At 38.5% G+C, this 12019-nt stretch overlaps 2 protein-coding genes across 8 annotated transcripts in view; one reads left to right on the top strand and one right to left on the bottom strand.

Moving 5' to 3' along the window:
• Positions 1-7797, top strand: part of CUL1 (cullin 1) — a 53030-nt gene extending 45233 nt beyond the window's left edge. The window contains exons 15-22 of the mRNA XM_030265288.4: positions 541-617; positions 1393-1524; positions 2346-2438; positions 3615-3662; positions 3754-3836; positions 5285-5390; positions 6132-6245; positions 7164-7797. Coding sequence (XP_030121148.1) covers positions 541-617; positions 1393-1524; positions 2346-2438; positions 3615-3662; positions 3754-3836; positions 5285-5390; positions 6132-6245; positions 7164-7244 — 734 coding nt within the window. The 3' untranslated portion in view covers positions 7245-7797. The remainder of the gene's footprint in view (positions 1-540; positions 618-1392; positions 1525-2345; positions 2439-3614; positions 3663-3753; positions 3837-5284; positions 5391-6131; positions 6246-7163) is intronic.
• A 1867-nt stretch (positions 7798-9664) lies between these two features.
• The window catches only part of EZH2 (enhancer of zeste 2 polycomb repressive complex 2 subunit), a 50946-nt gene continuing 48591 nt past the window's right edge, over positions 9665-12019 (bottom strand). For all 7 annotated transcript variants that reach the window (XM_030265284.3, XM_072925174.1, XM_072925176.1 and 4 more), the window contains 4 exons: positions 11800-11881; positions 10940-11020; positions 10743-10827; positions 9665-10006 (listed from right to left, as the gene is read on the bottom strand). In XM_030265284.3, the coding sequence (XP_030121144.1) occupies positions 9946-10006; positions 10743-10827; positions 10940-11020; positions 11800-11881 (309 nt within the window). In that variant the 3' untranslated portion in view covers positions 9665-9945. The remainder of the gene's footprint in view (positions 10007-10742; positions 10828-10939; positions 11021-11799; positions 11882-12019) is intronic.

Raw genomic sequence — 12019 nt, 5'->3', positions numbered from 1 at the left:
GTTGTTAGATTCCCCATCACCTTTTTATACTTTTCAATTAAAGCATGTTGAACCAAATTCTGTAAACAATTGATAATTATTTCTTGGATTACAATTAGAGTTGTGTATCATCAGGTTTAAATTTTACTTAGGTTTTGTATTATTCATACGTGATTTGACCAAAATGCATTACAAGTATAGGTGTGAAGTCTGTTCTTGCAGTTGTGTACTGTAGAGTGACGATGAACACTTAAAATTTTCCCACTTCTGTGTTAAAAGAGAAACTCATTGTGGGGATGGAACAGAGTAGTAACTTCTCCAAATAAAAGAAGATTGAGTGCCTGTAACAGTAAATCTAAAGCTCTCCAACTGCAGTGACATCTCTCATGAATAACTTTGGTTATGTTCTGACAAAAATAAAGTAGTGGTTAAGGATTTTTTACCATGTTAGTTCGACAAAGAGCCAGAAACATGTCTGTGTTAGAACTGGAGAGGAGTTAGGAGAGTGGAGTTAGGAGAAAGTTGTAATAATGCAGCTCATCCTCTTCACCTCTCTTTCAGTGGATTTCAGCATCCAGGTGCTGAGTTCTGGATCGTGGCCGTTCCAGCAGTCCTGCACGTTTGCTCTGCCATCTGAGGTGAGGCACTTGCACTTGGCTCATCTGAGCATGGAATGATCATGAAAGGAATTTTTTTACAAAGCTGGCGTTTCCTTCCATTCTGTTCCGTATCAAAGAGGACTAGAAGTGTCTCTGGTATTTGCCTATTTGGCCTGAGGATATTTGGAAGAAGATAATTGAGTAAGGTAGTAAGAGGAAACTGTGTGAAACCCATGGTTTTGTATCTTTCCCATGAAAACTCCCTGGTTAATGAATCTTTCTTCAAAATATTCAAGAGCAACTAAAGCAAATCTTTGTTAGTGCATTTTTTTGGATAGACCTAATTTAAGAAACCTTTTCATACCATTGCTTCAGCTTTGCCCAGTAAAATATTTAGATATTATAATCATTAGTTTTCTGCTGAGTGTTTATCCAGAAAAAAAGACATGAATATTTAATGTGAGAAATAAATTTAATGCTGTTACCTGGAGGATGAAGGTGCTTAAAACAAATTGCTTTTCTAACCATGTTTAATGTATTCTAAAAGGAAGAACGAACCTTAAATGCCTATTTACATTTGTACTATTAATGATACTCTAAAGGGGAAACTCATAACAGAGGGAAATTTTTCATCCAGTCTGCTGAATTTGAATACTTAGAGTTTACCTTTGTGTTATTTAGACAACACAGTGGTTGAGGGTGATCAGATTTGATGATCCCCTGTTGCTTTCATAACATGTTCTAGTAACAGTGAATGAAGATAAATAATATTTATTTATTTATTTATTTATTTATTACTGATGTTTTTATACAGTTAGAACGGAGCTATCAGAGATTTACTGCATTTTATGCCAGTCGTCATAGTGGAAGAAAATTAACATGGTTGTATCAGCTGTCCAAAGGGGAATTGGTTACCAACTGTTTCAAAAACAGATACACATTACAGGTAAGGAAAAGTCATACCAATAGAGACACTTGGTCATGGTTGCTTTCAGAGGACTGGATGCAGCCAGTAGAACCCTTATTGTATGTTTATTTTATTTACTGTACTGATACTAAAGACCTGTGTTTAAAAGAAATTTGACTTAAGAAACAGAACACATTGCCTGTGGTTTAAACAGGTGTTGAAATGCATTTTGTGAGATAAATACAACCTCTTTGCCTAGGATTTCATGCTGCTTATACTTTACTGTCTGCTTTCTTTCAAAAAGTAGATGGGATGGGGAGTTCACAACAGTAAGAAGAAACAAGATAATGTCAGACTTTGACCTTGTCATCAACATATGTTAACCCTGTGGTGATAGGCATGGATAAGCCATTGATAGCTGCTTGGTGTATAAATATGGTTTCATTATTCTGCTGGAGTTGGGAGGGTTGTGAGGTCTGTACTGGATGCAATGAAGATTAAATGGGCAAGAGTTGGAGTGACAGAGGAAAACAATTTAAAACTATATTAGCAAATAGAAGGATAATGTTTTGATACCATAATAGAAGATTTGATAAAGTGTCTGAAGCAAGCCAACTTATTCTAATCCTGAGGTTTATGTTTAGATAATTTTGGAAGGGGGAGTTCTGGTTGTAAAAACAACATTTGATTATCTTTTTTTGTTTTATTAGCAGCACTTGGGTATTCTCTGTTGTCCAAATATTCCAGTGTATGTGTTTAACTGGTGAATTTCAGGTTGTTCAAATTCAGGAAGTGTTTGTAAGTTCTCATTTTCTGATTTGCCCTCGGTCCACTCTGCTCTCTGTTTTTGGATCTGTCAGGCATCCACATTCCAGATGGCGATTTTACTGCAGTACAACACAGAAGATGCCTACACGGTGCAGCAGCTGACAGACAGTACTCAAATAAAAATGGTAGTGACTTTGCACGTTTTACCACACTCTTGTGAGCAAGTGTTTTGGTCTTCAGGGCTCTTGCTGCTATTATAAGATATTTGGATTACACATGCTTGGAGCCAGAACCAGTTTCTGTCCCAAAGGAGACAGATGTGCTCTATTCTTGGTCAATTAACTTTCCTGGTTTACTTTCCTGTAATCATAACTGCTTGGTCTTCTGATTAGTCTTAGTGCATGTACATTCCTGTTCATGACTAGAGTCAATTGTCTAGCTTCCTGCTGGGCTCTGGGTAGAAGTTTTCAGTATTTCAATACATACATTTTAATGTTAAAAGACAACATTCTAGCAAAACCAGCATTTTTCCTAAATGATTGATCTATGCATCTGTCATTCTTTTATATCTTAAGGCTTTTTTACATTAACTCAGTAAATCTGCAATTCATTGGCTAACTCTCTCCTGTGGAAAAGGTTCCCTCCTTTTCTTCCCAAGCAGGCTTTATGACCCACAATTTGATATTTATTTGACCTTTAGCAGTAGATGTGAATCAAATCTGCTCTGACTTCTGGAAAGTTAGGTATTCCTATTCAGTAGGATCTTTACTTCTAGAAATGTGTACCTAGAAAGTTATTGTTGCTGATAGATTACAGCAAACCCAGAAGTCTTAGGGAGTTGTCATTTATTACAGACTGTGATAAAATAGCAGCTTTGCAGGCCTGCACAGAATATTGCCAGTAGCCTTCTGAGTAAGCAACCAGCAACAGCAACCAGAATGGATCCCTGTTAAAACAAAAAGATGTTAATCAGAAAGCAGAGAGTGCTTGCTTTCTGAAGTTTGTTTAAGTTTGCCATGGTGTATATATAGTTGCATGGTTTGGGAAAAATATTTCTTAGACATATAAATCTGCTTGCAAAATAGTTCCTAAAGCAGCAACTGGAAAGATCTTTTGTTTGGAATTAGTATTCCTCAAGAATTTTATATTTGACCAACCACAAGTGGGATATGTCATAACACCAAAAAAGGCAATGTTTTATTTCTGTGAACTAAATTTTTACTGCTTTTTCTTGCCCCTTCATTTTGCAGTGTTCTGCACTCATTAGTTCTTAGTCTAAATATGTGCATTCTTGTTCAAGTTTTTAAGTTAGACAAAGGTGCTGTCTATCTGCTCTGATAATGTTTTCTATAATTTTGTAGGATATCTTGGCACAAGTTCTACAGATACTGTTGAAATCAAAATTACTTGTAAGTACTCTTGGTTTTCTTATGACCTGCTTAACATACAGTGAAATATGTTAGACTATTTATTGTTTGTTTCTTTGTTTATTTATTGCAGGTTTTAGAAGATGAAAATGCAAATGTTGATGAAGTGGAGTTAAAACCAGATACTTTAATAAAACTGTATCTTGGTTACAAAAAGTAAGCAGCATGCATCACTTAGATGTAATGGGTAGCATCCTCCTCTGCTTTCAAAATCTGGGTGAAACCTAATATACTTGGGAAGCAAGCTTCAGGGTTCAAGTGCCAATTCAAATGTAGATCCAATGTGTGCCAGCATTAAGGGAAAGGGCTGGTGAGTGGTGGGGGTTGGGTGTGATTTCAGTTCTTTGACTCTGACTTTGTCATGAAGGTAAAATAAAGGTAAGGCCTGACATATTTTCGTATGCTCTTTTTGTTCCTTAGTTGTCTAATTCTTGAATAATTGATTCAAGTGCTGCTGTTTTGCCAAGGTGTTACTCGCACGCACTCCATGGCAAATCCATGATTTTTATAAGGTTACACTAGTGTCCAGTGAGCAGCAAAGGTCAGAGGCATAAATGTTCATCCGCTGCTGCTAACACTAGAAGATAAGGCTCGTTTTATAACCACGGTGTATACAGTGATTTGAAGACTTAATAAACACAATTTTCAGTAGGTTTTATTACTTACTTTAAACAGTTGTGCATTTTAAGCTGTTTACACCACTGTGGTACTTTTTATCATGCTTACCAGAGCATAGATATAAACACACATAAATTCAGTGAGGAGTTCAGTACTTCCCGAAGATAAGATCTCAGGTGAAAGAAACATTTTAAAACCTTTCCTTGTACCTTACCTCAACTTACCCTTTATCCAAAATAAAGGCTTGAGAATTCATGGTCTGTTGCATTAATGCAGTGATGCAAACAGCTCAGTGTTGCTGCATTGTGCAGCAGCTGGTTCCCAATTTATGATGGAGAGCACTGTGCTAAATAAATAACAGATCTTCTCGGTGCAGCTAACAGGTCTGAGCAGAGCCCTGTGCTCCCTGGTGCTCCGATGCTGAAGTTTCCTCCCCACTTGTGACAGAGGACTTTGTCTTGAGTGGTCACGTGTGGCAGTGGGCTCACCTCAGCACAGCTGTCAGTGCCAGGGAGTGTGTGAAAGAAAAGCAGAGCTCAGTTCCACAGAACAAACAGATTTCTCCACATTATGCTCAGAATCCAGTCTTTAAATCAGGTGATTCTGCTTCCATTTACTTCCTTTATCCCCTTCACTGATTCCAAGCTTCTTACTACACACAGTAATATTTTGAATACAGTGTAACTGTACAGTGAAAGTTCACAGATCACTAGGATGGATTCAGTAAGCTGTGAGATACATAGACACCCACCAGAAAGGTATTTTGTTTCCTTGGTTGGTTGTGGGCGTTCTTTATTTTTATTTTATTTTTTTAAGCTTGAATAAGAGCATCTAAGTTTTCAGAAGAGCCAAAGTCCTTTATTGTTGTAAAATAATTATGGTGCTGTGGCTTTTATTTTGGAGTTGGGTTTTGTTTGGAGTTTTTTCTGTGTTTCTTAGGTTTTTAAACAGTCTAATTGTTCATTAACTTCTGCTTTTCTTTACAGCAAAAAATTAAGGGTAAACATCAATGTGCCAATGAAGACTGAACAGAAGCAGGAGCAAGAAACTACACACAAAAATATAGAGGAAGACAGGAAACTACTGATTCAGGTGGGTTTTATTGCAGAATGCTGTCATGGACTCAGAATCACATCTTTGTAATCATTTAATTACACTTACTTTAGGGTTTTCCTAATTTTTAGTAGAAGACAAAATGCTCTAACTACATTAGAGTTCAAAAAATGTATTTAAAATATTGTAAAAGGTGATTTGAGTCTGTAGTAGAAACTGGAGGAAGGCACTTCTACAGACAGAATGTGTTCATTCACATTGTTCTAACCTGATGTTGTTGAGTGCTTGGGTTCCTTGGATACACGTTCACCAGACCTTGTCCTGGGTGAAAACTGAATAATATAAAAATAGTAATACAGGTAGTATAAAATCAACAGTGGTTTTATATTAGTTCATTTGGAATCCACTTGAGAGGCTGTGGAAGGAAATACAGATGTACTAGTAAGACAGTGTCACAGTAAGGTTAAATATATAAAGAAAGCTTTTTGCTACACAAGTAGTTTTGTGTGGCTCTTGTTACCAGTTGGTGCTTTTATTATTATGATTGACTGACTGTAAGCACAGTTCTAAAAATTCATGTGTCAAAACCACTTTTGATGACTGTATGCTGTGGAGACTCTGAGTTCCTGAAGTCTGTGTGAGTAGCTGACACTCGTGGGCAAGCTTCTCCCTGTCTGGTGCTCGAGTTGGTTGTGGTGGTGATCTAGGGGAGTTAAATGGCTTTACACAGAGGGACAAGTACTTTGCTCCTCAACACACCTTCCCAACTTCGTTGTGCAGGCTGCTATTGTGAGAATCATGAAAATGAGGAAAGTTCTAAAACACCAGCAACTGCTTGGAGAAGTGCTAACACAGCTGTCCTCAAGGTTCAAGCCACGAGTTCCTGTAATTAAGGTATGTGAGACCTGCATCTCTGAACCTGGATTCCAGGAGGTGAGGATATATACACAGACAAAACACATGCTTCTGAATTAAAAAGGAAAATTAAGGAGATGGGACGGATTTTTTTTTTTAGTTGCAAGTAGGAAATATTTAAACCAGAAATACTGCACTTCTTTTAGGGTACTCTCCATGTTTCACATTGTTGGCAGTGGTGGTAAAATAGTAGCTGGATTGCATCTTTTGACATCAGTATCAGCTTACCATTGCCCTTGTTCCAGGTTTTCCTTTTGTTCCTTCTTTCCTAGTTGTGGAACAACAGTCAGCCCTGGGATTAGCACGATAAAAGTTTCCTGCTTTCCTTTACAGTAAAAATGTTGGGGAAGGGGGCATTGTATTTAATTATTTACTCATAATTATATTGATTATATTATGAATTCATGTATATTAATTTCTTCATCAGTTTGTTTTAGTGAGCTCACCAGCAGTTTTTATATCCACAACCAATGGGTAGATGAGGCAAAGGACAGACAGTGAGAGCAGTTGCATAAACTGGCACTGCCAGTGCTGGCAGTGACACAGCTCCTCACTGCTGCTGCTCTCTTTCTTGACCTTACACAAACTCTGCATCTTGGTGTAATTCTTTATTTGCTGTCTTACTATGAAGTTGCTCAACATACTGATGATCTCCCAGTCACACCCCTGGAATGGCATCCAGTAAGTGTAATTCAGTTTAGTGGATTAGCAAAGCCTTCTGCTTGGATGTGGTCAGAAAGAGAAGAGTGAACTGCTGTGGTTTGCATCCTTTGCCTATTCCTGTCTTCTGTTTGGCAGGGAACTCCCTCGGGGGTCAAAATCAAAGTTTGGAGCAACCCCAGAGAGGGCTTTTATGCCCATGTCCCACAGCTTACCTCTGATCTGTTCCTCCCACAGAAATGCATCGACATCCTCATTGAGAAGGAGTACTTGGAACGTGTAGATGGTGAGAAGGACACCTACAGTTACTTGGCTTAGCATTTTTATTAGCAATTACCTGACTGTGTGACACTCGGCAAGTAGGTATGTGATGGAAAGAATGAAAGCGACAGAACTTCATAGCAGCCACCCTGCTGCCATTTGGACCTCCCTTTTTAATGACTGAGACCAGGACTCCATCAGCCAGTCTCAGATTTACATCAGAACTGCTCAGGATTGATACATTTCAAGTATGTAAATATGGACACCAATGCCATTTAACCTAATTTAAGAACAGAAAGGAATCAGACCCTTCTCATTTAAGGGTTGCATGCTACTGCATTTAAATCAATACATTGGCTATATGATAAACAGCTGCCATCACTGGCAGCACTTATACATGTTGGCAGCACTTGGAGAGCGAGTCTGAATGGACCCATGTGTAATCTGCTATGAAAAACCATTTGTATAGTGTGTTTCATTTTTTAATGTGTGATAAATAATAAAAACAAATTAAAAGATTTCTGTACAAGTTGCATTTGGTTTTATTGTTTTAAGTTTCATGAATTATCTTTCTAAATGTAAATAAAAGGTATAATGGTTATGAAAGCTATTAGGAATTCGTTTTGCTTTTCCTCCCCATTTTCTGGTGCGTTAAGAACATTTTCTTCTCTGAAGATACTGTCTATATCATTATCTGTGCATGTTATTTCTTTTTGAAGAGGAAATGTCTGCACTTCGAAAATAAATTTGTGATGATTTCAAAAGATATGCAGAACAGAAAATACTCAGAATGTATGTGGCAATGCTTGGTCATCTGAAATTGGAGCCTGTTTTAACATTGCTCATTGTGCTATAAAAGTGCATCACACTTGCATAAATGCTGCCTAGAATAAAGGAGGTTTAGGCTGCCCATTTCTTTGACTGGAGCAGAAAATTGAGTGTGTTCCTGAAGAGCAATTCCCATTAAATGCAGCCTGGAATGGGAATTAAAATACTTTCAAGTGTTACTACACATACCTTAATTGAACAGGCCTCATTCCATTCTTCTCACAACATTTAATGAAATTAGTATTGGCTTTCCATATGCTACAAGCAAAACGCTGCCATCCTCACAGGTTTCACTTTTGGTAATCTATATTTTCTCATCTTGATCGTGGAAAGAACGTCTGTAGCCATTTTACCCTGTATGCAAACTGTGATTTTATTTAGTTTCTTTTCGCAGGAAAAAAAGCCAGGTTGTTACTAATGTTTCTCTTGACAGAAACTAATGGTTACAGTTGAACTCTGGGTTAAAAACAAAACCTGAGCAGTACTAGAAGGGAGGGGTGTCATCTGCACTTGAGATTTTGTATTTTTGGTATTTCTTTTCTGAAAGAGCTAAAGACTGCCATTAGGGGCAATAGAAGCATCTTGCTGCTCACAGTTGCTTTTGGAAGTTCAGAAGAATGGAGCTGGTGATGTCGCTTAATTTTATTTTTTTTTTCCCTAAGATGCTGGTTTGGCTTTGTAAACCCTTCTTGCAGAAAGTTCAGGGCTAATAGATTTGTTTGGCAGGATCTGTGTGCTATGATGACAAAGAAGCAGCCTGAACTCCTTTCTTAGTTGGATGTCCAGAAATCACCTTCAAAGCCCTTGGCTGGTTAAAGCAGTGCTTTGTGTACTGTGCATCCTTCAGATCAAGAACTGTGCTCTACCTGAGCAGGGAGAAAATCAGGTTTTTACTTTTGAACTGTTCTTTTCCTTATGAACTCCTAGTTCTTACTTGAGCCACTACCAAGGCGGCGGGCTCTACGTGGAGTGTGGAAGCAGGAAGAGCTGAATTCAGCCCCAGGCTTAGAACCCCCTCAGTGCAGCAGGTAAATGGTCACCGTGGACAGGATTTCATGGACTCAGTTTGGCAATAATGCCACCCTGTGCCTGCCCTCTCACTCCAGTTGATTTGCCCAGAGCATTGTGTTCTACTCCACAAGAGGCTGCAGAGTTCACAATCCACTAGCAAGAAATGTGGTAGCCCTGTACAGACATCTAGCTGCAATCTAAATGTTTCTCAATGAAATTTACACATTTCCCTTCTGCATCTCTTAACCTTTTAATATATGTGTTCATCATTCAGTTTGTTGCTTCAGACAAGCCACAGTGAGGGCACCTTTACCACAGTTTCGCCTTGAAAGTAGCGTTTGTCACAGAAATCACAGCTATTCTGGCAATTGTAGGAGTTTCTGGGCTGCAGCCATTACTCCAGAGAGCAGGGATGTAACTGCATGCTGAGGGAGCTGAGAAGCTGCAAGACCCCGCTTGTCTCACTTAGGCACTGCAGCACCACAATCACCCGACTGACATCTACACTGTTTCCATCTTTACACTGTTAATAAAGGTGACCCAAAGTAACAGGAGAAAAGTATGGAGCGGCCTTTGCACAGAAGTTAGTTTCAATTCACATTGCTTTCTCAAGGGGCTGACACAAAATTTCAACTCGATTCCAGTAAAAATGAAGAAGTTCAAGTATCCTTTATTCAAGGTTGAAAAATGTACCACACCACATTATTGCAAAAGTTCATAGGTACAAAACACTTTGCAGCTGGTGAGAAGGCAATAAAAAGTTGGTTTTTTTAAAATTTGTTACTATAAATTACTGTTACAGTACTTTGCAAATACAGAATTTCAAATTGCATCATTTTTATTTTTCTAAAATTGCCCACAGTACTAGAAATTCCTGAAGATAAGGCAGCTGTTTGTTTAAAAGAAGAGGTAGCTGGTGTCAAGGGATTTCCATTTCTCTTTCAATGCCCACATACTTAAGGGCATCAGCTTGGCTATATCTGAAATTAAAAAAAAAAACCAATCAAAATCACAAAGAAGTAGTGTCATGGAACATTTCAGTTTCATTATCCTGACAGAATGACACCACAGCCTGGAATACTCAGATTTCCCATCGTTTCTTCAACAGCTGGGGTGTTTCTTCCTTGTGTGAATTTGCAGGTGAATAGCACTGCTGACCCATTCAAGAAACTACTTTCAGAAGTGTTTGATCAAGAGGAGACAAATCATTAAAATTCCATACTTTTTTACCTTGAATCTCCCAGTCCTGAAGTTCATTTTCAGGACTGGAAAGCAACTGCATCTCTCCAGGCTGACCTACACAGTATTGCCACTGGACAGCTTGCTTTTTGCCAAGTAGGATGATTGTAGAGGAAATAAGGACACATTCTTAGCAAGCACTTGTTTGTAGTAATTCTGAAATTTCATTCTCTGAAATGCTTGCCTATTTCTGAATGAGGGGGGAGTTAACTTGTACTGATACCTAGGTAACCCAACCACAGAAAGTCTGTCCCCATTTGTCACTACACTTTGCTTTATATGAGCTGCTTTTCCAGGCTTGCAGGCTCTTAACGAGCTGCATTGCTGCAATCAGTCTTGCTATGGCATCTGGCTTAACAAAACCAATGTGGGGAGAGCTGCTTCTCAGCTGCTGAGACCTGAGGCTGCAGGGGCCAGGCATAACTCTGAGCTGCACAGATACTGCAAGCTAATTCCATCTGAAATCCATCTACCCACCTGTAGTCAAAGAACAGTTCTTCACCAGTCTGAATGGCTCTTTTAGCAAATATTCCTATTCTGTGATCACCATTAACCATCATAACTGTTTTAAAAGAAATTAGGTATGTTAGTACAAATACTGATAAAATGCATGCTAAAGAAATATGTCACAGTATTTCATACATTGATGAAAAGCAAGTAAATGAGAAACTTACCTTTTGCATAGCAGTTGGGATTTACTGAATGGTTTGCAAATCTAATTTTGTTGCCCTTGCGTGTTGCATCAACCACAAAATCTAGGGGAGTGGAAAAAACAACAAATCCCACAAATGATGGATGGGTCACCTACGAACACATTTTTGAGTTTAATACCTAGTGTGCTTGGATCTTAGCAGCTGAAGAAGATATCTGCAGAACTTGCCCCATGGAAGAGCTGGCCCACCACCCTACAACAGCTGAACTCTGCTGTTCCTTTACCTCCTGCCACAGTGGAACAGTGGCACCTTAGCTTCTCATTGAAGCTTCTCTACCTTTATTCCACAAGGACAAGCTCTGTAAATATGCTAAGTCAACACTGACATAAAGCAGCAGGTTTTTTTCCTCATTTCAACTATTTTCTAGTATTTTATGCTTGACATAGTGCAGTCTGTATTTTTCTCTTCTAATGGCAGCAGCCACATACCACATATCTGTATGTGGCTTTTTTTCCCAACACAATTCCCATCATAACATACTGCTGATTTAATTCAGTAAAATTACTTCAGACAACACCTGGCAAGCCTTTTACATTCTTTAGTCTACTTAATGTCTGCACATAATTTTATTCCATGAAGTTCTACTCCTCTTGTACAGTTGCTTGTGCAACAGGATCCATCACTACATCTAGCTGATGAACATTTAGAGAAAAAACCCCAAAGACTAACTATCAACAGGATGAATCCACACACTGATAGGGAAAGGTGTGAAAAAAAATGCTCATTGTTACCTGCTGTCTGTAGAAGAACAGGGCTGAACAAAATGCTAAGCATACATACTTTACTGGTACTGCCAAGGGTTGCAATTAGTGCATACATACCATTATTCAAGTTAAACAGAAAGCTGCACATGTATTTGTCGTACACTTTTCCTCTTCTGTCTGCCTCATCCTGAGAAATAATCTGAAAGAAGCACCATTTGTAAAAGAGAGAAGAACTCTTTACATTGTGTAACCACAGCAACTTAATGTCAACCCCTCCCAGCCTTTTGAAAGACAGGTGGGAGTTTTTTATATTCTCTAGGATTCGAAGTATTCCCAA

This window comes from Taeniopygia guttata, chromosome 2 (assembly GCF_048771995.1).
Source record: "Taeniopygia guttata chromosome 2, bTaeGut7.mat, whole genome shotgun sequence".
Taxonomy (NCBI): Eukaryota; Metazoa; Chordata; class Aves; order Passeriformes; family Estrildidae; genus Taeniopygia; species Taeniopygia guttata.
This window is presented reverse-complemented; position numbering and strand designations above follow the sequence as displayed.